The 26,595-nt window shown below is 39.7% G+C and overlaps 1 protein-coding gene across 1 annotated transcript; it reads right to left on the minus strand.

Moving 5' to 3' along the window:
* Positions 1-1,701: 1,701 nt before the first annotated feature.
* ERGIC2 (ERGIC and golgi 2) lies at positions 1,702-25,356 on the minus strand. The gene is made up of 14 exons (XM_074903298.1): positions 25,177-25,356; positions 22,706-22,851; positions 19,716-19,824; positions 17,711-17,757; positions 16,661-16,731; positions 15,129-15,169; positions 14,318-14,419; positions 12,780-12,875; positions 11,007-11,062; positions 9,964-10,062; positions 8,676-8,773; positions 4,932-5,094; positions 4,003-4,082; positions 1,702-3,218 (listed from the first exon to the last, which is right to left on the minus strand). The coding sequence occupies exons 2-14, from the start codon at positions 22,809-22,811 to the stop codon at positions 3,153-3,155; spliced, it is 1,134 nt and encodes a 377-aa protein (XP_074759399.1). The 5' UTR covers positions 22,812-22,851; positions 25,177-25,356; the 3' UTR covers positions 1,702-3,152.
* Positions 25,357-26,595: the final 1,239 nt, after the last annotated feature.

A 26,595-nucleotide genomic window follows, 5' to 3' on the forward strand; every position in this document is an offset into this window, starting at 1 on the left:
TAGCTTGCTTGTGCTGTCTCCTCTGGAGAATAGGTACCTGCCCTGCACAGCCTTGCCCACCCCCTGAAACATCTCATCCCATCTTTTGGCCTATCATAAAGCAACCAAGTGCCCTTACTGAACTACTGCAGCTACCAGGGCTGGCTACATCCTCACCTTTTTCTTTCGCCAATTAGAAATCTTTTGCAAAATACATCCAGAAACACAGCAGTGAAGTGTGTCACCTTAACTCAGAGATTTTACAGCAACTTCTCATCAACACTGTGCAATTCTGGTTTGCAGGTGACAGGGCTGAAGGTGCTCTGTCCTGTTAAAAACCCAGCCCAGTGTTTCCTCTTGAGCCGTAAAAACAAGAGTTACTTGAGAAATATCCACTCTCATCCCCTCCCCACCTCTTGGGGCTGGCACCAATTTTCCATGACACTGGAGTGCAGCTCAAGGGACTCAAGGAACACCCACATCCAGGCACAGCACACCAAGGTCTTGGGGACAGTCAAGGCGACCGTACTCCTGTTAACACAACCTACGCCCCACAAGAGCAGAGCAGCAGCAGAGCAAAACCCAAACTATGCCAGTTGGAAGCAGGGAAAACTCTGCCCAGAGAGACTGCTGAGGGGAACAAGGGAGCCAGAGCAGTCTGCAAATGGTGCACTATGGATGCACCTTATGAAGGTTAAAAATGTCTCCCCATGTTCTCTCTCTTCAACATCATGTAAGAGCCAAAGATAAAAATACATAATTTTGACCATCCTTCCTGACCCAGAAAATAGTATTTTTCCATCTACCATCCTCCGTCAGAAAACACAGATCACATCAACACCAGGGTTTCCATTTCCATTGGGACACCCTTTCATTTCTCCATACTGCACTCACTTTTACACAACACAAATAAACATGACCAAAAGGTCACTGCAATAAACTATTTTCCCTGGAACACCCTTGCATATGCTGATCCAGCTAGTGACAACATGTGGTACTAGCTGTAACAACCAAACCCTGTGTGAAGAGAAAGCAAACTCTGCAGCACCGCAGGTTCAACTCATCCTGTATTGAAACCACAATGCAGCATCTCACATCTGGAAGCTGATTCCAATTTTTCTTCCATTAGCCACGAGCTGTCACACAAGCATTGTTCTAGAATACACCACACAAGGGTTTAAGACATACCAAGCCGCTTGGCTCTTTTATGTGAGAATAGAAGATAACATTTAGAGTTCAGGTACAGAAAGTCAACTAAGATCAGTATCTCCCACCAGTACAGTCTGTTCCAGAAAGATAAGAAGCAAGTGTTGGGACAAAGCTCAAAGCAGAACCAGTCCAAACAGAAGTAGGGAAGAAACCTCGGAGGGAAATGCTGAAGAGAAATGGGAACCAAGAATTTACAGCTTTTGATCTTCTTACCAAGGACAAAAGTTTCCCAAGTTGCTGGACTTTTAATCAGTGTTAAAGAAAACACAAAAGAGAAAATCCCAAATCTGGCTGTCAACCCCAAGGACCTGGCTTCCCTAACTTCTGTCTTTCTCAACAGTCAAAATGAACATAGGTCTTTCCTCATTTCCTGCATTTTATTTACTATTTCATGTAATTTCTCAGTTAGGAAGTCCTTTTCTTTGCATAGCAAATCAGCTACATTATTTACACTGTGCTCACCACCAAGATGCAAGAGTCCTGTAAAGTATATTAACAGAAGTCAGCAAAACCTGACAACACCACAGAGATTTTTATTTGTCCGTAGTCCTCTCAATTATAATATTCATTCCACGGTAAGGCCAGGGTCAGCATCATATCCTAATATATTATTAAATCAGTTTTACTGAGAAAAGATCATGTTATTAATGTTTTACCCTGGTGGAGTAACTTTAACCATAGGTGTATGCCAGTAGGTTCAGCAGTAAGAGGATGTTTAGTTTCTCAAAGCACCATCTGATTAATAACATTCATTCTCAGTAGCGTATTTACAATATAAAACCAATATTGCTCTCAATTTATTTTACAAAAACCTTCATGAAGAGTAAAGATTAATTCTGCAGATCCCTTATCATCTGTCTGCAGCAAAATGATTGATTCCCTGAAGTCACCAACTCCACCACTCCCTGCCTGCACTAGCAGACCTCCCAACTGCCCTGAATTCCACATTTCTGCAGTATTTAGCTGAACCAAAGCAAGGCAGCTTCTTGGTTTTTCCTCCCTATCTCCAGGATTTACATACTATGGCTTACATACTAGCAGCAGGGGTACAATGAAGGTTCCATCAAAGCAAGGAAAAGGTGTACAAAGATTTCCTGATCTTTCGCTAGGGAGTCTTGCCTTTATCAAAACTACAAATGCCTTATTTAAAAGGCTTCTTATTCCAAGTCAAAACACTGTGCACACTGGAGACCATCCTCAGTCCTTGGGCACTTCCCCATCAATACCAGAAGCAACATTCTCACTGCTGGCAAAGCAGCCATGTAAAAACAGAGGGGAACTCCTCTGCTCCACATTACGTTTCTCCCACTAAGGAATGGTGGAACTATAGACAGGCAGCGGCTACAACCAGCGTTACGGCTTGGGCTCCAACTTACTCCCTGAGTTCTCTCTCATCTCCCTCTTTTACAGGATTTTCTAGGATTACTCCCCACCTTTAAGAATAGCATCTTAGCCTCCAGCCCCACCATCAGAAAAGAACAAGATAACCCAAAGCCCCATTTGTACTCTTAAGGGAAACCCCAGCTCAATTACAGTCCCTCTTTGCCTGCTGCCCAGCCCTTCCACATACCCTGCTTGTACTCTTTTCTCCTTGCAGTCTGCTAGCCTTCCTGGCACAAAACCAAGATCACTAAAATGCTTCAGTGGTCAATGACAGTCATCACAAAGATATTCAGCTTGACCATGAATACTGTATTGGCAGCAATGCTCCTTTAATCTCCAGAAGACGGTCCACCTCTCTGGTCTCAAAACCTCCTATGACTCCACGTGCACTTAGACAAAAAAAAAATAAAATAAAAAAAATCACACAAACTTTTGTTGCTTCTGTTTTGTTTGGGGTTTTTTTGTAAAGGCTTCATGTTTTGCTGCCCACCAGCACTGTCTCAGCATATTGCACAATGTTTTCTTTATTATAAAAAATGTCTTCTGTATCAGGCAGGAAGAAAGAAAGTTTTCTCAGGAGGCTAATGTGTACTGTTGTCTGTAATTAGAGGTAAGTGGTTGCTTGTGTGGCCATCAGGAAGTGGAACCTAGTCAAACAAAAACAAAGTGTTATTAATGGCTTGTCCAGAAACAGAATCTCTCTTCTCTCCCCCCAAAACACACACTTAATTTATTCTTGAGCATTTCTTGTATGCCTTTAGTCTGGTCTCCCCAACAAAAATTACATAAATCTGCTTGCCTTCCCTCCTCACCTCCCACTCACATAACCTTGACAGCTGTCAAACCTCAACCAAATTTGAAAGGCAGAAGTTTTAAAGGCTAATTACAGGGTTAAATGGGAAAAATAAAAGTAAAATAAAATAAAGTAGTTGCTAGAGGAGCAATCCTATTGATGCCCCATGAAGGGAAAGGTAAAGGCTGCTCAGCTCTTTCACACTGCTTGGCAGTAGCCTGCAGGTTTAAGAGTAGCAATACTGAACCCCTGCCGCCTGCAGTGCTGCTGCTTCAGTCAACAGGTCAAGCAGAGGAAGAATATGTGAGGGAGAGTGATGATGCATGGAAAAACAAGTAATTTTTGTAGCAATATGAACATAAAAGAATATAGTGGGGACGATGGAGGGAATCTTAGAGGGATAAATCTCTAAGAGACTCAGTTTCATTAATTCAGCTTCTTAGAGAACATCTTGCTTCCTTACGCATTAGATTTTCCAACTGGTTTTAAAAGTAGTTGAATCTCTGCTCATACATGTGTCAAGAGGAGGGTTTATTGCAAGCATCTTAAATTCTGCTGGGACTGAGTTCCAAAGTTGCCCTTATCATCCATCCTCAGGTAGCTGTACCATTTAATACTGAAGAGAAAGCTTTTCTTACCGACCCAGATCTGTAAGAGCGCAGTCTGAAACGGCAAAAAATAACTTCTGCTACAAATCTGCCAAAGCCGTGTAAAATTCCTGAAACGTCAAACAAGATTTAAACTGTCACAATTAGTAAAACTGTAGCATTTACAGCAGTATTACAACAAAACTCTACACAATACTTAAATGGGATATAGTGCAGTAAGTTGGTATGTAAAAACCTGAGGAAGTAACATAAAAAAGGAAAAAATCAAGGGCAGGGTGGAATTCTAACATTCTGAAATGCATCAATAAAAGCAAAACCAAAGCTATCCAAGCAAATGTAATTCCCTCTGCCCAACTTTCATGGGTGAAAATGCATCCTGTGGGACAGAAATATCTACTTTGAAAGAGTTCAAGGTCTCTTTACTATGCTCTCTTCAAGTGAAAGCCAAGAAAAGAAATAACTTGTAATCAAGATACCCTATTATGTCTTGACTAATAAGTGATTTGTGTATTTTCAAGTGAGATTATTTTTCTTTAAAGGAGTAAATCTTGCGGTACATTGACAAGTTACACAAGAAAAATCCTCCCAATTACTTTAGATGGAGATTTTTTTTTTCAACTTTTGGCATTGATTTAGCACCGGATCCCAGCTATAGGAAATACACAAATATCAGAAGTCAGTGTGTGAGCCTGTCTGTCTGTCTATCTATCTCTTTGCTCTTACAAAAGTAAATAAACTATGCTATAGTTACCAAACAGGAAACAACAGGCCCTCAGAAGAGCAGAAACAGCATACTGGGACACCAAAAATTAGCAGCTTTCACTGCACATTTTGGTGCACACAAATGGGCATTTCATCTTAAACCTGCTAGAGGTTCAGGACTTTCCTGTAATTTATCCATAAGATAATCGCAGTCTCAAAAAAAAAAAATTCTGGTGGAACTTAAGAGGCATAGTTACCTGTAGTTGAAAAAATTCCCCCAATAATGCCACAGAGCCTCACTAAGAACTGCCAAAAAGGCATGTGTTCTTCTGTCACTGTCACCATAAGTGAACTGATATCATACTTCATGAATATTCCCGACACCCCATGGCTGCCAGCTGCATGGTTAATTACTCTTTCCTGAAAGAAGAGAGAGAAACACAAGTTAGTCACTTCTTATTAGTCACAAGGAAAACAATCTTAATAAATGTGATGACAAATAGCTACTTAATCAGAGTTAGCAACCAACAGAAGACCAGGGAACATCCAATATAACTTTGGCCAGTACCTTCAAAAAGTCAAACATCATTAAATAACAATTTACTTTCCTCACCACTTCTGTGCTGCGTATCAATGTTTGCTATCAGACAGTGGTATTACCCTCTCAGGATGGTCCTTTAAACAAGGATGTTTGTAACTAGGTTGCTTTTGGTACCTACGAGGGTAAGTGCCACATTCTTGGTCTAGCCTGTGAACCCAAGTGAGTGCACTGGTATAATACAGTGCCCCAACTCTTCCTACTTTACTATTAATCACTTAAATCAGGATGACACCTTCAGGAGACATTTAAGTTGTTGAACAGCGTTAGCTATATTGGTTTTCCCAGAGGGTGTATATAAATCTACATACTGCATCTAAGACTCATTAGGCTTCATCCTCCTACCTCCTTGGAGCCTATCTCTAGATTCACATGCCACAGACGATTTAATTGCTGGTTCTTAAAAGTATCAAGGAAGACCCTGAACTAGAGTATACTATAGGGAAATTCAGAAGCTAAAGTTAAATTACACCAATGCCATTTTTTCCCCCTCAGTGCATACTTACATATACACCGTAATCCACTACTTTGATGGGAAAATAAAAAGGAAAAAGATCAAAATTTCAAAATTTCTGAGGCTGAAAACTGAATACCAGTATCAAGTGTCTTCAAAATTTTTGTCAGTCAGGCCATTTCAGACAACAGTCACAAAGCAAGAAATACACCTTGATAAAAATAACTAACTCACCATGATCTTCTATACATATCAGATGCCTTAGTCCTAATCCAAGAACTTCTACAGTTTCTTCTCATTTGCCCAAATTCTTAAACCAAAAGATCCCAAGGAGGAGAGAGTGGCTGCTATAAATCCCTTTTTTTAAAAAGGTTTCAGGAGAAAAAACTTCAATACAATCTTAAGTTTCTTTCAAAAGTTTGCTATCATTTTATTGTTAGTGAAAGGTGTTGATAAATGCACTGCCAGCTAAGTCTGGCTGAAAATATACAAGGGCAGCAGAAAAGAACATAACTGACTGAAGACGCACTCAGCCATGTCTAGACTAATAAGAGTAGAGAAGATAGACAAGCAAGACTGAACAGAAAAGCAATACATCACAGCACCATTTCATCTGTAGGTTTAACAGTTTGTGCTCAAAAACCATGCAGTATACAGTACTAAATAAAAAGCAGAATACCACTTTGGAAAATACAGACTAGGGAACTTCTTCAGTCTGCTAACACTGACATAAACCATATTGCTTCTTTTGCTACCAAAGTAAAAAAAATGCCAAAATAACATATCAGTTACAATACCAGGTCACAGAAATTTTGCAATGGTTAAAAAACCCAACAAAAATTCCAATCCAAACCAGTACAGAATACTTTCTATATTTCAAGAGCATGACACCATTCAGCATTAAGAGGAGGGATGATCAGGCATACTAAGATGAAAGAAAAGACTGAAGGTAGATAAACTTTGCTATTGGTAAGAGACACACAAAAAAATATTCTTTTGTTTTTCCTCTATTGTTTCCCTAAGCATTATTGGTCTTTTGAGGTCAAAGGGTGAAAAGAGGAATATGAAGTTAAATGGAACACTCAAAAACTGCACCCTCAAAAGATACATAATTCTTTTTCCACAAAACATTTTGGTCTGCTTCTAGCTTCTACTGGCTGCAGAAGATTTAACTGTTGGTTGCTAAAACTGTCTGAAAATAATGAGATCTGCATCAGCTATCTCAGATATCAGTGAAGCCTTGCTAGAATGAAATTTTTTTAACACAGATAAACACAGCATCTCAAACATCAACAATACTGGAGACGATTATGCCCACACCTTTCAAACTGCTTCCCAGTCTGTTCAACACTGGTAATTAAACCTCACTGTATTCAAGTGTAGCCATGGCTAGCTGACCACTTTTTTCCAGGCCTGCATATGTGCCTGCTCTCAGAAATTAAATGCACCAAGTTGTTCAGTGACAACTGTTCTTAATAGCCTTTCCTAACTCATATGCTAGGGGTATTTAGTTTACAAAGACAAACACAAGCAAGCTTTACAAGCAACAGGGCTATCTACTGAGACAGCGAGAGCAAGCAACTTTACCTCCACTATTCACAAGCTTTTCTCCTAAGCAACCTGAGACTCTGTTGCAACTTGCATAAAAATAATACATCCCCACAAAAAACCTGAAGATCTAAGACTGCACAGTTAATTGACAGAAATCATCTTTACAGCAGGAGAAAATAATTTAATACAAGCTGAAAAAAACACAATACGGAGTAAGATAAGCAGTTGACTGACATCCGGAAGTTTAAGGAGTGCCTTAGTTGTTAGAGAGAAAACATGAAATAGATTGCTAGACCAGCAGGAGATGGGAGTATATTGCACTATGAAATTGCTCCTCATTCCTCTCTGTACTCCAGCTTTCATAAGTGTTAGAGCAAACCTGTCCCTTCAGCTGTCTGCATGTCTCAAGCTGAACCCCAAGACATCACCTCTATCCTATTTCCCCAGCTATGTATTTTTCAGAAGCACAGTGGAATTGTGAGGAAATAAAGATTTTTCTCCCTTGGAGAACACCACGAACTATATTACAGTGAAATGCCATCACGCTTTCTGAATTTCCTTTCAGCCCAAGATTTCCTTCCTACCTCTCACTTTATCTGTTGTTTTTAACTAAAATTTTCACAAAGTTTTTTTCTTTCCCTTTTGAATAAAAGATCAAAACTGAGTTCAGACATGTAACCGTACACACAAGGCCTTCTTCTTATTTACAGTAGTCTTTAAACTTAATACCTTATGATGTGTCCGTGTACTATGCTGCAAATCTACTTTCTTTATGAATTCAGAATTAAAAGCCTCTCCAAGCCCAGAAGTGGAAGCTCACTAGTCTGGAGAATAATTACAAGTTGGTGGTTCAACAAAGGTGAAACAAGACAGCTGAGAGACAGAGACACTTTCTGTGTCATTAGTTTTTCATGCAAACTTGCTTTGTTTGCATTTCTAACACTCCATAGTCAAGTTCATGACAATCAAGTGAGCTGTGTTTTTTGGCTTTGTTCACACATGGATAAAAAGCTAAAGGTGAATTAAATATTTGTAAAGCTACGCACAAGGTTGCAGATGTAAAACTTACAGATTTCACCACCACCACCACTATTGGCATCCAGTGAAGTGGAAATGACCGGCTCTCTATCATTAATTCTAATACCAGACTACAGATCTATGGATGTAAAACACTAACGCAAGAAATCAGCATGTGTCACCAAGCATATATATTTTACCATCAATATTACATTCTTTACAGATAATCTAGTGCACTGGAACATTCTACAAAGAGTCTCTTCACACTAGAGGAGTTTTCAAAACTACAGTACAGCTAAGTCTCTGTTTTCACATTTGAGCTTTTGTTAAGAACAATCACTTTTATTTTTCTCTGCATGGTTTTCTCTTATTTCTACTTACCCTTTCAGTCACTGAAAATTGATGAGTTTCTGCTGAAATTTTATACGTATGGAGTTTGGTTGGCACAATTGTGATAAAATATTGGAACATCTGGTTGTCTAAAAGAAAACAAATCTCACTGTTGAATTTAGTACAGAACTAAAGACCATCTGAGACATTCACAAATAAATCAAACAAATAATATTTAAAATAGTTAATCGGCTAAGCCATTTACACTAGGGACATTCTTCAAGGAGTCCCAGCACTGCCAAGACTACTTCAGCACCATCTGCATTAACAAAATTAGTTTCCATGGGCAAGGCCTATGTCACATTTGTATTCAGAGAAATTTACATTTTACCCATGTAATGAAAAGATTAATTAAAAGCTTCAAATTAAGCGCATAGATAACATTTTCCAGGACACTAGAACTGGACAAGTTTCACAGAAGCACAATTTGCATAACACATCTCAACAGTGGTTTGAATAGATTTTAGCCATTGAATTGTCTGTACAGTGCTGGAAGCTTCTAAACTAGTTATGCTTTTTGTCTTGATTAGACAGACTTCTAGAGAATTCTTCTAGAGCAATCAGCATGCTTATGTATTTATGACTGCTCTGTCTTTGTGCTACTAAGAGAACAAACACTGACAGACTGAAGCAACTTGTTTTAACTACACAAAAGCATTCTGTCTGGAACAGCCAACGGACTGACTGATACAACAGCAGCTTTTGCAGGTTCTGGGGTTCACTCTCACAGGGAATGCACACCAGGAGATAAGGCATAGGTAGTCCAGTAAAGTAGGTTACTGTACTTCTTTATTTATATACAAGGAAACAAAGTGATACACAAACACTTCCTGTAGTAACCTTGCAAAATACACCGTGGAAGTGACAAACCAAATACAGGAACGGAATCCAAGGATCCTGATGCTATTTTTTTTAAACCAAATCAGACTTATTTTTCACCATTACAACAACGAGATCTATGAATCTCTACGGTAGCATACTGCTGCAAAATTCTTTGCAATATGTTCTGACATACTGTAACTTCAACATGACCCAGATGTGGAAGAAACTGTAAATCAACTTCAGCAGAACAGTGAAGTACAGTGACATCAGTATTAAAAAGAAATTGTCCATTTAAGATGTCATGTAGGTAATTAAGCAGTGCATTGCTCACTACCAAATTTAGCAGGACATGCAGTTTGTAAATCACATCCAGAAAGCATGAAAGTATTTTAAATGTAATTTTTTGAAAAATATAGAAAACAAGATGCTGGGGTTTTTTTTAAACACACACACTTACGATCTGATGCTATTTTTTCTGTTCCATCCAAAGGATTAATAATTCCCGGAATAAGCTCTCCAAATGATAAATGATCTATTCTATGAGAGAAGTTATAGGCTGAAAGACAATACAAAGGAATTAAACAACATTTTTAAACTATGATATTCTGTACTCTTCTCAGAAAAAGAGGTACCCATTTCTCACACTGGAAAACACAGTCAGAATATTTCTAACACTGGTGTGCATTTCACTGGGTTTGTGCCCGTGACTGTATCACTACATCTACATACATGCTTCAGACAAAATTCAAATACAAAATATTTAATTTCTCTAGAATTATACAAATTGTAACTGTATCTGAATCAATCCTGGAGCTGAAAAGGGTTAAAATTTCATGACAAGAAATCTCTAGTTGGCCAAATACAGAAGTTATTCTAAGTTCAGTTTCTTGTATGTAATGACTAAAATGTCGTGAATTGTACAAAGGAAGCATAAGCCAGCTACCAAGATACTAGATTGCCTGATTTTGCAAAGCTATTTAAGATCTATAATATTATACACTTGTGTTGACATAAATTCATGGGCAGACATTTGGAGGTTTAACCAACACCAAGTTCTTTTTTCACAGTAAGTTACCCTTGCCTCACGTTAAGTATGGCAGCAACACACATTTAGTATCTAGATTCATAACCTAAAAATGAAGTTTCTAAGAACAAAAGTCAGAAACGTTTAACCTTATAAAAACAGATTTTGCAGGAAATAGGTAATTTGGACTGAAATACAGGAATTCCATATGGTATCTGTATTACAGCAAAATACATCCAAGATTCCTGTGTTATTGTTACTGTATAAGTGACCTACAGATAATACTAATAGTGTTAAAGGTAGGAAAGTAAGTCAGGGCTGAGTCGTAACATTGCAAAGAATATTCTTCACTTTTCTTCACAATACAGTTGCCCAACTAGAACATCTTTACAACAGCAGCCTATGTCAACATATGAATTAGGAGACAGCAGTCTGAACAAAATTACACTTGTTCATATAAAAATGATAGAACTTACACTCGTGGCTTACAAGGGCTGCCAAGTGTGCATGGCCTCGAGGATGTGGTATTGCCCTAAAGAAAGCACAATGTGTTTTATGAAAAATTTGTTTAATGAATCCACACAAAAGACACAGTTCTCCTAAACAGGACTATGTAGAAAAATTACCTCTCCCCTTCTATTTCCATGAATACTTTATAAAATATGTGCATATATATATTTAAACATATATACTATATGTTTTACAAACTTATATACATATATACAAAAATTGTATCTAGATTTATAAAAATTACATTTTTATTACTGCCAAGAACAGACAGCCTGAAGGACAAGGCACAGGAAATCAGACTCATGAAAACCCTCTTACACAATATCAGTGTCTTGCAGTTCTAGAAATGTCAAAAACACATCAAGTCACTAGGCTACTAAAAGAGTCACCAAGGCCCACCACATGAAAAGCTGCAGAACTGCTCAAGTGAGTAATGAAAACTTTACTGGACTTGTTTCATGATTAAGCAAGTTAATGACACTCTATATTTACTCCCTGACTAAGCAAGTTAACTTCAGGTCTGGACACTTGTTTGTAGACTTGCAAATAAAGTACAGTTCAGAGCCTTGTAACAGTGTGAAGAGGGGGGGAAAAAAAGTGCAACTCTGCCTGGAAAGTAAAACAGTCCCTCAGTGACACTTCAATCCCTACCAGTTCAGCCAAGAATGCAAGAAAAACTCCCTTCTTAAGTTGTTACCAAATGCATGTAAAGTTTTGGACCAACAGAAGGTTGAGAAAGAAATGAGATCAGTCAAGATAGGACTATGATAAATACCAGGCAATAAGGTCCAAATAAAGGCAGTGAAAAAAAACTGTGAACAAAACCCTGCAAGAAGAGAAAGAGCAACTTAGCAGAAGTACAAATGCAATGATGAGCAAAAGGAAGCAAAGGAAAGCAAAATATTATTCAGGGTTGCAGAACTAGAGACAAGAAGAGAGAATTGACAGCAGTACAGATGAAAGGCTGAAATAATCAGCTCTGAAAAGGGCTTAAGTAGTTGGACATCTAGGGGAAAATCAGAGAGGTGGTACAAGACCAGACAGAAGTGACATTTGGAGAAATAACCACACAGAGACAGCAGGTGGAATTACATGTGGATAAATTCAAGAGTACAGACTGCATGCTAAGATCTCTGGTGTCAGAGGTGGCAGGAAGACAAGTGAGGACAGCAGAGCTGGAGAGCACAAAGAGTCAGCACAAGGTTGTATGCAGTCAGTGTATATACACTAATACCTTTGACAAAGTGGATCAGAAAGTCTCTCCTCAAATCAAGATGAACCGGCATTTAGCTCCCTAACTATGGTTCTATATCTATGTTATCTCAGCACTGAAATGGCACATATCTACACTTTATGTTAGTGAACTGTATACTAACAGAACGAAGTTTGGACAGGCCCAAAGAATGGAGGCAAGTACAAGCAGACCACTCCACATCACACACTTACAGAGGACCTATTTTCAAAAGTTCTCATCCTGTAAGACAATGGATTTCATAACCATTACATGGCATGCAACAAGGCACTGCACTGCATTGTTTTAGTAACTTAGAAATAAATTTGGCTTTAACTGTATAAGAAAAGGTATCACACGGAAAATACCAAGCATGTAAAAACCAGCCATTAACTCAAAAGTATAAGAGCAAACACACACATATAGGTGCATGCACTATATATAATGTAGGAGTCAATTTTAATTATTTTTTTTTTTTCCACACTTTCAGGAATTGAACAGAACATACTTGCCCACAGTTATGTGAAAGTTCCCTGCCACTTTATTGACATAGAGATGGCCATGAATTCTGCATGCATCTGGAGACTGTAATGAATTATCTTCCCTGTTTAAACAAAAACAACATAAAGAATCCTTGAGAAAATTCACCATCCAAAAGAAATAACAGCAGTATAGTTAGATTTCTTTTTCCTAGCATAAAGACACAGCATTATCATCTATCTACCTCTCCTTATCATATTTTTCTGGAATTATAGCAGGGATGACAGAAAGGAGGGAAACAAAGGTCAGTCTGATGAAACCAATAAGCTTCTGTTCATATTTATATTCAAAGATCTGGCCTACAAAGCTAACTTATGATACCTGAACATGTGAACAGAAAACGTAAGACCATAAGTACATCTTGTTGCCCTGGGGATTTTTTTCTCCAATTACTTATACCAAAAATGGTTTGTTGGGAAAGTTTTAATGCTACAATGAACAGAACAAAATACATTAGTCATGTTAAAAACACTGTAGCAAGCACAGCTTTCAACATTTAATTTTTATGAAACCTTTCTCTTCCCACACTTACTGGGATGTCTACAACTCAATGTGTATTTCCAAATCTGCTCCTTGGAAGGAGATGAAAAAAAAGAAAAAAAATTTTTTTTTTTTTAAAAACACATCTCAAGTGTAAATACAATCTCAAATACTTCACTCACAAGTATCACAGAGGCACAGAAGGACTTAACAAATCTGAAGGCATTAACTAAAGAAGAAAAAAGATTTTTTGGAGCTCTCTTCAGCCTTGCCTTAGGAAGAAAGGATGTTGTATTTGGTCCTCTGACAGGGAGATTACAACATGGAAAGTGCATACAGCATTTCTGGTGTTTGTTTTGTTTCATTTATGGTTTGCTTGTAAGGGGAAATGAAATTCAGCTTTCATATAAAAAGCATTTCCCCCTAGAAAAAAAGAAATTTAAAAAGTCACTTAACATCTAGATTCAGGCAGACCAAGCCTTCTATGCATTAGCATCTCAGCATTTTGTGCGTAGTTGGACTAAAGTGAAAACAGCAAGGTTTCTCCATGCAATTTTAACAGTGCCATCTTCAACCAGGGTATTTACTAACAAAACACATTTTTATTCAAAAGTTGATTCTTTTAAAAGCATAAAGTAACATCTAATAGCAGAACTTTTTTATAGGTTGCTGGACAGAAAAGAAAAAAAAAGACTTGTTTAAGTATTGCTTTGGCATTACTGATTCACATTAACAAGGAAGCATTTATGTGTGCATCTGTATTATGCACATATATGTATAAATACACACACAAAACCTGGAAACGTTCTCCAGATTAGAAGCCCCAGAGGTTTTCATAAAACAACAGCTCTCCAAAGCAAGTATCAAGTATAGCATTTTAAAATGCTATAAAAACCAGTAAGGTCTTCTTTTCTTACAAGCTTATCTTCTGAAAAAAAAAAATCATATCCCCAATAAAACGTGAAGTCTAATTAAACAGGGCAGGGGGAAGGGGAAATGATGACACACAATCCCAATTTTTCTTACCGTGGTGGCAGTGCTGTAGAAGCACTTTTAAAAGCACTTTTGAATATCACATCTTGAAGAGAGTGTTCTTCCTGCAGCCTACTCTGAATTAGCTGCAGCATCCTAAAGATTACACAGACAAGTGTGAATGCATACAACAGTAAAACAAAAATTAACTTCAACATTATTATCTTCAGTTGCAGGTTATAAATCAAGAAGTTAGCATGGTTCACATCAGTATTAAAGTGTTACATTAAAATCCGAGAATAGCATTTTATACAGAGCTTAAAGCTCTGGTGTTCACAGAAGCATGTTACCAAATTACCAAAACTAGCCAGACTCCCAAATAAGCTTCAGGTTCTGTAACAAGACTATCTATCAGTATAGTGATCACACACATAACCAAGCTATTCCAGTTTAAATGATAAACAGTGTGCCAATTCAGCCACATGAAAGACAAATTCATTTGCTTTTGCAAGAACATGTCAATTTGTTCCTATGGTTCAGCTCTGACACTTAGATATCAAGCTACATATCTGAACCCATACTTAAAACTTGTGCTACCAAACATTTGTTTGGAAACATGAGTGAGACCATACATCTTGAAACTGCACAACCCTATTCCACACAAGTCCAAAGCCAATTTTTTCCATAACAGAGATGTCAAATCATGAGAAAAGTAAATCAATATCTTTTCACAGGTTTGAACTCTTAAATTACAAGCAGAAGCTGTTAGACCCAAGACATAGTTCTGTCATGTGATTCTGGTGTATCTCAAAGTCATTTTCAGTACAAATAATACAAACCATAGGCATACATCTCAGTGCTTTACCTTTGCCATTCTTTTTGTTGTGGGCTGAGATCAAATACTACCTGAAACAAAAATAACACATCTAATAAAGCATTCAGGAAGCACTGAAGTCCCATCCACAAAACCTAGAAGAGAACTGGAGTGTGGGAAGGCGTGGGGAGTTATAATCAATTTCACAGTTGGTACCACATACTGGAGTTCATGAAAGGACTTTGCACTTAAATAATCCATTTAGTGTTCAAGTATGGAAATTTCTGTCCCTTTCCTTGCATAATTATTTGGTTGTTTGCATTTATAACTTCAGCATCTTTTCCTAAAGCTTTTGTAACTTGAGTCTCTGCCCTTAGAGCCTTTGACTTACATGGGCTAGAAACAGCAGTAAGTTGCAATTTAATTCTAAGCGATATAACTGACATGCACGGTTCTGGTGCAGACAGCAAATGAGAGAAGCAGAGGAGCAATCTTTGGAAGACAAAGGTCCAGGTGCAAATTGTTTATTTCTAGGGTCATTCCATATCGAGCACTTACTTTAAGACAAGCTACCAGACCTGCTGTACTTCAATCAGTGCAAGCATACCACCAGTAACATCTGTGCACCAAATTCAAAACTAAGTATTGGTTAACAGTAAATTCAATTGCAATTAATGCTCAAACATAGCCAGAGCTATTGCCAAAAGAGATCAAGTACAGGAAGTTTCCTCTTTCTAAGATTATGATCACTGCGGTGACTGCTAGCATGCAGTAGCTACAGCAGCGCAGAGATGACTGTCCAAACAAAAAGAGGAAACATTTCAAGAACAATCAAATCAACCCAAGCTCCTTCCCCTTCCCAAGTGTGTCTTTCCATTCAGCCATCTCCTCCTGTTCACACACAAGTAGGAATTTGGTCAAAACTGTTGTAATTTGGAATATGGTTCAGTTATTAGAGAATGTCACTATTATACTCTCTAATAGGTCTTCTGTAAATGATAAATTATTTTCATACAGCATAATTACTTAAAAGCTTACTGTATTATGCACACAAAACTGCTCTAAGAGTATAGGCTTACACAGTTCCAGAGCCTTCAGTTCACAATACAGAAATTAAAAGGATACTAACCCAATTTACAATCTTCAACATCATTCCATATTATAGGATATCACGGTGACTTTCTACCCTTTTTTAGAATTATAGTAGTTTTCTAGTTAAAACCAGTTACATCAACTCTCTTTTTATGAGAGGTCTGACAGTTTTCTTTCCATATCAAATACTGTTAGCATCTACCCCTAGAATTTGCACATGTAAAAATAAATAGGTGCAGAAATCACTAGCTTGTTAAAAAGCACTGATCTGGGAGCGAACATGCAGAAATGCCAGTGCCAGCCTATTTTCCTAGAAGATTCCCGGGATAAGCACTGCAGACCTCACTCAAGGATCAGACAATGCTCGGGGAGGGACTGTGCAGCCCAACTGTGGGGGGAAAAAAACACAAGCAAGCAAACCAGCCCAGCAGTGCTTCGTGCCAAGTAAAGAGCAATTTCCTTTTTAAATAAAAGGGTAAGAACCTACTTACTGGTTCATAGATTAGCCCATCTGCAGAGGCAACCATTGTTTCTGCCAAATCCAGAACGTCAGCCCCCACATCTATTTTAGACAGGGAGAAAAATATTAAGGCATATAGATGATCAGAAACAAACAAACCAAAAGTTCAAGTTGAAATGATGTTTCACAGAACAGTGATTGATTCCTTCAATCTATCTAACCTTCAACAAGAACTGATGCACAGTGACCAGAAACAAACTCTTCAGATTCACAGTATTTTCTCACAGATGTAAGTCCTAGAGATGTTGTATGAACCATGTATAGAAGCTTTCTAGGATCTGTTATGCATAAATATTTTCTCCTGTTTCATAAGCACTGAATACAAACCAAGACCAGTCGAAACAGGGGATAAAGCTTTATTTCTCTAATTAATAAAAAATAAAATTAAACTATTTAGAAATACACTGACATACCATACAATTAATGCAAGGTTTAACCTAGCCAAAAAAAAGTACTGAAAATTTGCTTGCATTCCTGGTAGAAGTAGTATTCTCTCCCTTTCTCAGTTCAGGACAACCAAAACCAGTGCACGCAAGTAATTGTTCATTACCTAAATGACATCAAATAATAGTAAGCATTGCCTTTAAATGGGAAGGCATCCATATGTTCATGAGAATGAAATTTCCTGATGGTTCCAGTATTGTTCAACAGCAGACCAAGTTAATATTTGCCAAGTTCATAAATAAATAAAAGGTGTGATAAATTCCCACTGCTGAACTATGTCTCACAATGAGCTTTCAGAATACTCCAGCCAGAGAGAGACTGGAACAACAGATCACTTTCCTGCTGACAGACAAAGCAAAGTTCTGCTAGATGTGAAAGAGATGGCATAAACACTTTTCCTTCACATCTACCAATTCTTTCAGTGACTCATATGCCATCAAGATCACTACATCCCATCAAGATCAGAAGAAATCTCACTGTTAGAATATTTTGAACAATATCCAACTATATTGCAAGCAAATGCATATTCTAAAGAGCCTTTAAAGAGTTTCAAAACTTTCACTGATGGAATACTTACACTGACACCTCATGGCAACTGTAATATCAATATTGATTCTTAACTTACTGGAAAGAAAAAAAGACAAAAAATTAAGTAACATTGAGTACTAGCATCAAGAGATATATTACTAAAATTCTCAGATTACTTGCAGTCAAATAGCAAAATTTACACCAATAAATATAAACTGAAGCTGTTTAAAATTTGGGTGAACTTTTAATTATCAAAGCACTGATCACCACTCATAACTTAAAAGACAAAAGCAACAAATTTCCCTGATTAATTTTATTATGAAACTCTTAACAGATTGTTTGGAAATATTACTGGCTCAAGAGTTTGCCAGACTATTATTAAGAATATATAGTTTTCAATATTTTACACTTTTTTCACACAACTACAACAGTGCAATAAATTTCACAGAATACAGTGGATCAGGTCAGTGCAAGAGTTACCAATCTAAAACTGAGCAATATTTTACCACCTTCCTCCTGTTTTGTCCCTAAGACAGGCCCTTTTATTTCCAATCCTAACCAGAATTCCTCACGACAGTGACATTCAGGATCAGGCTGAGAAATTGCTAAAGCCAATTCCCAGAACATGCTGCCATGTCATAAAGATTGTTGGTTTTGCTAGCACTGCTTATGGAAAAAGCTCTTTTCTCAAAAATGCTCCCATATTATAATAGCAAAATGCTTTGTATGTCAAGATGTTTATCCTGAATGTTTCCATAATGAAGGGAGGTAAAACATAGTTCTTCCCATCAGCAGAAAAAAACCCCAAAGCCAACACCCCCAAAATTGTGTGGCATTCCTCAGTATTCTGGGCATTTCCTATTGGTTTTTATATTAGTTTTACAAAAGTATTTTAAACTATAATTAATAAATCCCTTCACTAGTCATATAGATAGGACTAGAGGTGCTATTCCCTCCAGGGAGCTGCTTCTGGGAACTTAGCTGACCACACACAAATCACATAAGCAAGGGATCCAACACTGGCTCAACTTGGGATCAGACATGGTCCATAGACAGAAGAGCAGTTAAAGTGATACCAACTGCCATTGGTTTAGATTGTCAAGAACCACAGGCTGAGTGATTAATCCACAACCAGTCTGGAAAATCTGCAGCAGGACATCTCCCAAGTCCCAGAACAGTCAACCACTAGATTACCTTTCCTTTCCCATGCGATAGCTTCACTGGAGAAATAACCTACTTTAGCGAAGACCTAAATGTGAAACTCCCATCTGTCTGAATGGATTTACTCAAACTTGAGGTTTTGATGCATCTCCCTTAAATTTTTCATATTTTTCTCATTACAGAAACCTTTCGTATTTCTGACATACAAAACATCCAATTAATACACATATCTTTAAAAGCTGATTAACTAGTTGCTGTGGTAACAAGCTAAAGTTATTTCAGTTCCAGACATATGATATTTAAAGGTGTTCAGTGACAAAATCTCCACCAACTTCACATGGGTGCCTGACCACCTCAGGAAGAAGGACGAACACAGTCCAGACAAGCACATGAAACCAACAACAAATGTATCTTCAGCCACTCTTGGGGGCTGTAACTAGAGACAAGATCAGTAACAACCTCTAAATAACGCAGTCAAAGTTCTGAGAGGTTCTGAGAGGTTCACCACCAGCAGTGCTAAGTGTAACCGCAACATGCTAACTGTATAAACTAGACTAAGCATGGTACAAATGTGGTGGGTTTACACAGCTGATGTGGAGTTTCATAATACAATATCCTCTGAATTGCTAACAAATAATTCCTCAAGGGACTCCATCCACAAACCTTCACTATTTTGACTTCTTTACTGCAGAAATCTCAGCTTCTCTTCTTCATAGATTCCAAAATAGAAAAAACCCAAATCAACCAACAGAAGAAAAATCTAGTCCCTTTAATATTTCTCTTCTAATTTCAATCATATATTGCTTGCAAGTCACACAAACATTTTAGACCTATTCTTTCCTGAAACTCAGACAACTTAAATTTTAAAAGTAATTATAATGAATAAAAATTACCTAGTAAAATCCTTGTCTACTTCATATTCATATTTCATCCATGTGTCCCGGTACACCGTGAACTCCATTATAGTCAGGAAAGCTATTGTTGTAAATGCTATCAGAGAAACTGTCAAAAGAAAAAAAATAGAAGTTTAGATTGTGAGAAATATTACTCATAAACATAAGCAGAACAAAATTCTAACATTCCAGAATCTAAGCATTACCAATACAATACTGGTATCTTTAATTTATAAATCCATAAACTGTTCTTAGAAAAATGTTCTCCTATCTACAGCATTTGCTTTTACATAGGAGGGGAAAAGAACAAGTTCTACCTTTGCATCAAGAAAGAACTTTTTGCATTAAGTGCAGTCAAATATTAGAATGATGGAAAGGTTGTGAAATCCCTATATGGAGGATTTAAGAACAGGCTACATCTTCCTCCACATATAAAACAAAATGCCCATAAATCACTGTCAGGGATGGTCTAGGCAAACTCAATCCTAAATTCAAGCATGAAAGAAGGAGAAGGTGCACCCTGAAGTCCCTTCAAGCCTCCACTTGTCTACAACCTAAGTTTCTATAACAAGTTCTAGAGCCAAGAAGCTAGCAGACAAGAGAAATAATATGCATTATATGCACCGTCCAGTTAGAAAAAGGTGCCCTGATCATACTACTTCTGTGTAGCTGCACAGTCAGGACTCCCATCCCAATATTTCAAACAATTCTCCCTCCAACAATAAACATCCATTCTACCAACAGGTAAATAAATGAAGAACTGATTTGAAATTATTTTTAGGAAGAAAACTAACTGGTATATTTTAACGGTATATGTGCCTCACTTATCTCCAAAGCAGCCTATTCACCTCACTTGCAAAGTGATACAATGGAAGGGGAAGATCATCCTGCTGCACATAGTCAGAAGCACAGTAACAGATGAATAGAAACACCTGCTAGGACACTTTCATTATATCATAGCTTTTGTTATGTTGAAAAAACCCTTCAGTTATGGAGTACAGTAGTCATTTGTACAGCTTATTGACAGTACATGTTTTCCATTTGCATTCTGTGGAGTATTTCTACAGTGTCTGTGAAGGGCAACTTGAAAAAAAGTCAAGCCTGTTGTTGATAGGTTTCAACTCACTACACCATGGTCTACAGCCCAGAGGGGCACCAGGGGAATAAAGGCACTGTCCTATGGGATCAGAAAAGGAACCACTGGCTGCAGCATTGACTACTGCACTGACCAGCAACATGTCAAGTTCTAGCTTTCAGCTGAAGTTATGTAACAATCATATATGTGAAAACTTTTGTGTCAGTGCATACTGTGAAAGCAGATACACTGATCAGTTAATTATTCTGGCTATCAATTTCCTTTTGGAGCCCCGTAGGCCAGACTCACCCCAGCTATGCAATAGGAAAGCTGGAGCCATTCTGTCTACCCAAAGCTACACGGAAACAGTCAGAGCCATAGCTGCTTTCTAAGTAATTCTGAGCAAAGTTATCTGTGGATCTGAACAGGAAAATAAAGTCTTGTAGAATTTCCAAAGACAGATCCTCTTTTCTGAAGGCTCTCCCAGCCCCAGAGCTGGAGTCTCAACCTGTCTGAGAGACCAGGACTTCCTTCGCAATGGGTCTGAATGCCCTGAAAGTCTAAGAATAGTCTTGGCATGTTTTGCATCCCTATCACACCAGAAAGTAAGCCTGGCACTTTAATCCTGAATGAAACAGGAATACTACATTCAGATTTTATAATGACATGGACTAAGACAAGCCCATACAGTCATTTATAAAGTTACTGGATAAACCAAAGAATGCTAAAGTAACTTCTGGTGTTGAGAAATCCTTAAGGTACCCTTCCCCAAAGTAAAGTTCTCATGAAGGATGGTGCTATACTACAAGAAAAGAATTTTTAAGCACTTGTTTTTCTGCTAATTACAACACAAAAACAACTCACCTGCTTTCTCAGGCACTGGGAGTTACATTAACAGAGTTATTTAATCAGCTCTTAGAGATTATTTTATACAGAGTAATCCTTTAATTATTAACAGTGTAATTCAGGAAACGTAGCAAAGTACTACAGATCCTTCTGATATTTACTTATACACTACAAGTGCTGTAATGACTTCAAAGGCTTATCTGTAGATTGCAATTGCTTCTTGTACTTTTTATTCAACTGAGTTTCAGGCATAATTGCATGAGAGATTTTTGTCCTCTATTTCAAACTAACTGCTAGCAGTTTCCTATCTAACTGCAAACAATTCCAACAGTCTAATAGATGAAGTCACTATTTCCAGATCAGGCTACCTCTAACCCAACCCAACGGCACAATTTTCTGTTCACCTACATATAGAAAAAGGTACTTCTTACAGCTACAACTTTTTTAGAGAAGCTCCAGTGATTAATAAGGACAGTAAAACCACGTGCCCTGGAGTAAAGTGTTCTTCAAAGGGCTTTCCTTACTCTTAAAATCAACTACACCTTCAAGACAAAAAGCTTTATAATGCTGTTCTTCATCCTGATGCTTAACTTAGCCAATTCTCGGACAGCTCTGGAGAATGTTTTTCCTCTTTTATGAAAGCATAGCCTTGAATCCCACCTGCATTTCAGTTCATGCTGACACAGTCTCACCCAGAAACCTGACACAGACAAAAGGGCTTAGCGAAACAACAAATGAGAAAGTTTTATTACAGCCTTGGCACAGTGCACTTCCAGTTGTAATTGGTTATAAGTTTTTTACAGTGAACCTTTACATTGGCTTGAGTCTCAACAGTTTCAGAGAAAAATCTCCCTTCAGATGAGTGAATGCATCTATTTGGGTATGATACTTTGTTCACTTAAAGGAGATGAGCTCTTTTGGTCCACAAAAGAAAACAAGTAACCAAGATCGGCTAGTTTCAAATTTACACAGATGCCTGTCTTCCTCCTATTGAAGTTTCTATTCCCAGAGCATGCTAGACTGAGCTAACAGCTAACATGAATCACATCAGCATCTCAGTAAGGCCCACCTGTGCCTCCGCTCGCTGAAGTTTCCACATAGCTTTCTGGAACCTTTGGAAAGGCATCCAACTCTTTCATCAAATTCAAGGTCTTCTTCCGATTCAGTCGCCTCATCTTCAGCACACTCCTCCACCTCCTCCTTCATATATTCCCTCTGATTTGAGAATAAAATGTTGTAATTAAGACAAACAATAATGCTCAAAACAACTGGCTATAATTATAAAGCAATAATAAGGCAATTAAAACTTAAGAAATACGTTTTCAAGAAACACATGCTAGACAACTGGATGGTCACTCTTGCTTCAAGAAATCTGTTAAAATTGGCCTGAATACCGCTGCTTACATTCCAGCCACATCCAGCACAACCACCATTTAATTATTATGATTAATCTATTTCTCAATTAAATCCTTATTGGCATTGTATATATTTAACTTTAAATCAAAAAGAAAGACCAAACTTGGTCCTGAAGTAAGCTTGCTAAACAGACTTGACAACGCATGGGAGTCACTGCCTTAGCAGGGAATATCTAATAAGCTGCATAAACTCGGGAGGATGTCAGACTGCTCTGGGCTCCTATAGCCAGCCAATGTGGGCATGTGCTATACACTGAAGGAAAAAAAAAAAAAGTGCATTTTGCAATTTTACAGCTGTAGAATTTTACAGTCATAATAAAAGTTAGCAGGTTTCTTCCTCTATAAAAATGCCCCCCAAAGTAAATTAAGCATCAAATCCTAGCTCCATCCTTCAGAATCCTTTTTGTGCATGACATGATCTCTGTTCCGCTTGGAGTTGTTGATATGTTAAGCAGCAGGAACCTGAGAGAAGCAGCCTGCCCAAGAAATACTGTCTTAAACGGTTTCCAAATCATGCAAATATGCTCACAACTAGGTCCCGCCAATATGCTGCGTGTTTTAACAAGTTGGCACTGCTGTTTTCCTTCTGAGGAAACGCTGCACCTTGCCCAGAATTTCTGAAGCTACAAAAACCATCATGCATTTACTGTATGCTGAGAATACGTCATATTATCATCCCCTATTTAAAGATATCAAGGCAGGGAAGCTAACCTACGCTGCCAACACGCGAGACGCTCCTCACCATCGTCTTGTAGGAAAAGCTGTTAACTCCCCCGTTTCAAGAGCACATCAAGTCTCTAGCGTGGCCTAGTGAAATTACTCAAGAGCTATTCCCTGCTCTGCCCCTCCCTGGTGCTGAGCAGGCTTTGTACTGTGCAATAACAAAGGAATAGGCTTTACAGGAAAAGGAGGTTCACACATGAAGAACCACTATCTATGCCTGCAATTTCCTCACTACACAAATTTGCTTCAAATCTCGGTGAGAAGACACAGACTCTGCATTTGGCAGGAGCATCAGTCAAGTCAGCCTGCAGGGACCAACAAAAAGATACTCTGTGTGTGGCAGAGGAGTCAACGTAACCACAGTTAGAGTGGGCAGAGAAGATGGGTGCTGGAACTAAAATTCAGCTATACAACATCAAAAAAAAAAAAAAAATCAGGGAAGAAAGGCCCCTTCCTTACTACACTACATATAACTGTGTTTTAAGGAATCATCTCAACTCCACTCAGAGTAGCTTAAGGAAAAGTTGGAAAACTTACGAGCACAGATATGGCAAAGCAGCTCTTGGACACAATGACTGGAGCCATAACATTCGTTACCACAGAGGGAACGCCAGACAGGGTTGCCTGCTATCCCCCCACAGACAGCACTGAAGTCAACTTGGCATCGTTTCATTCTATCACATGTGCAGAAGCACATCGTAAGATAAGCTTAAAGAACGGGAGGGCACTTTACTAAGAAACTTTCTAAACCATCCTGTATCCCCAGGTATGTGGATTTTTTGTAATTTAGCTAGAAGCATTCAACTTGTTCGTTCGGTTTGTTAATCTCAAATATACAGACTCGCTCCCTGTTACAAGCTGAGACACTTGGCACCTTCCTCCCTGTCCAATCTCAACACGCATACATCAAACACCAAGTATAAAATTAGGAATGCACTGCTAAGAAAGCAATGCATTATGAACCCAAGAGACATAATCTTAAAGAAAATTATTATCACAAGCTAAAGAAAATAAAAAGCACAGTGCAGGCGCCACTAGAGACCAGAGCACCCGCGCGAAGCGACCCACAACCCGGACCCACCGGAGGGGCCCGGGCAGTTTCCCCTTACTCGGCCAACTTGGAAGCGAAGCTGTTACGGACGCCGGTGCCCGTCTGAACACCCACGTCCCCGCCCGCGGCGCGGACCCACGCCCGACTCCCCTCCCGGGGGCCCCGCACCCAGCGCCGCCCGGGCGGCCGACCCACGGCAGGGAGGCCCCGGGAGGCGGCCGGCAGCTCGGTGCCCAGACGCCCGTGAGGCGCTCCCGGTCGCCGCGCTGAGGCGGACGCAGGCCCGCAGCCAGGCACCGGGCGGCGGGCCGGGCCGGGCCGGACCGGACAGGCCGCACCGCCCTCCCCTACCTCTTGCTTCTCTCGCCGTTACCCAGCGCCGCGGGCGAGGCCGGAGAGCGGAGGGGAGCCGCAACGCCCTGCTCGGCACCCGCCTCGCTGACCATGGCAGCGCGCGTGGCGGGGCGGGCTCGCTCCGCCACCGACGCCCGGCGGCGGCGGGAGGCACGGGCCGACGGGAGCGGCGGCGGCGCCCCGCCCGCGCGCATGCGCCCCGCCCCACGGGCATGCGCCGCCCGCCGCGGCCCGGGGCAGCGGGGAGGAGCCGCTCGGCGACCTGGCGAGCGGGACGGAGCGAGCAGCGGGACGGGCGTACGGAAACCGGGGGAGCCGTCCCCGCCCGCACGGCCTGCGGAGAGCGCCGCGCCCCCCGCTGCCAGCCCCGGGCGCAGAGCGGGGCCGAGCCCTCCGACACCGCCGGGAGCCGCGAGGACCGTGCGGAAGGCACCGTGCGGCTCCGCCCCGCGCAAAACACACCCGCAGCGGGTCCTGCGGGCGGCCGGAGCTGTCGGGAGCTGCCGCTGCCTGCGGCGCCGGCGCCACCGGGGCCGGAACGGTCGGAGGGAGGGACGTAGTGCTCCGAGGGGGGACGGGAGCGACAGAACCGTGGAGCTGCGAGTGACTGAGTGATCGTTCCGGGGTGTACATCAAGTATCTTCAGAAGCAGACTGGAAAAGCGCTGTAACCCGGCCTGCAGGGGTAACACTGGTTTAGGCACTAAGGTCAGAAAAGCAGGCAATGTTTGAGAAGGGGCAGTATCATCTCTTAGGTTAACTAGGGGGAAAAGACTTTAAGATAGTGGCTATTTTTTATATATATATATATATATATATATATGTGGGTGGGTAGGTGGGGAAAAAGATTTTCAGCTCACAAGCCAGTCGTCAGACCCGAGGTGAAAAAACTAATAGGCTCATTTATGCCCAGATTCTCTGTTCTTTTCCCGGTGTTGGTGGAGCTAATAAAAAGGCACTGCATCTCAGCACAAACCTTACCCTGTAGTAACAGCAGTGTTAGTTTATCTTCAGATTTTTTCCTTGCAATTGCAGCAATTCATTCTCTATGCTGGTGTTCCCTGTAGCCCTTACAAGTGCACTGCTACCAAAACAGACTTACAAAGTCAGTTATCATGGGGTTACGTTACCACTGCCACCGTGCCTGCAAGTTCAGGAGTAGCCGAGCCAACCTAGACATCCTCCTACAGCCTAAAGGGGAGCTCTCTGATACATTTTGGGAAGTATTAAAATCCTAGGTGACATCAAAAGTATTCAAGGGAAATTGCTTCATGTAAGATTTTCTAAAAAAAAAAAAAAAAGTGATACCAAACATTTATATTCATAGATCAAAAGAGACTGAAGACTCCAGTGTTTTTTGATGAGGCAAGCAAACAAAGCCCACACCCCAGAAACACAGAAAGCAATGAGTTTCACA

The sequence above is a fragment of the Athene noctua genome, chromosome 3 (assembly GCF_965140245.1).
Source record: "Athene noctua chromosome 3, bAthNoc1.hap1.1, whole genome shotgun sequence".
NCBI lineage: Eukaryota > Metazoa > Chordata > Aves > Strigiformes > Strigidae > Athene > Athene noctua.

What these genes read in the sequence shown, in the direction of transcription:
- ERGIC2 (XM_074903298.1), bottom strand. Translation starts at nt 22,811, where the DNA reads ATGAGGCGACTGAATCGGAAGAAGACCTTGAATTTGATGAAAGAGTTG. An exon ending in ATGGGCTAATCTATGAACCA is followed by an intron (nt 15,170 to 16,660) that starts GTAAGTAGGTTC and finishes TTTTTGTTTCAG; the next exon opens with GTAGTATTTGATCTCAGCCC. An exon ending in TCTACAGCACTGCCACCACG is followed by an intron (nt 12,876 to 14,317) that starts GTAAGAAAAATT and finishes TTGTTTAAACAG; the next exon opens with GGAAGATAATTCATTACAGT.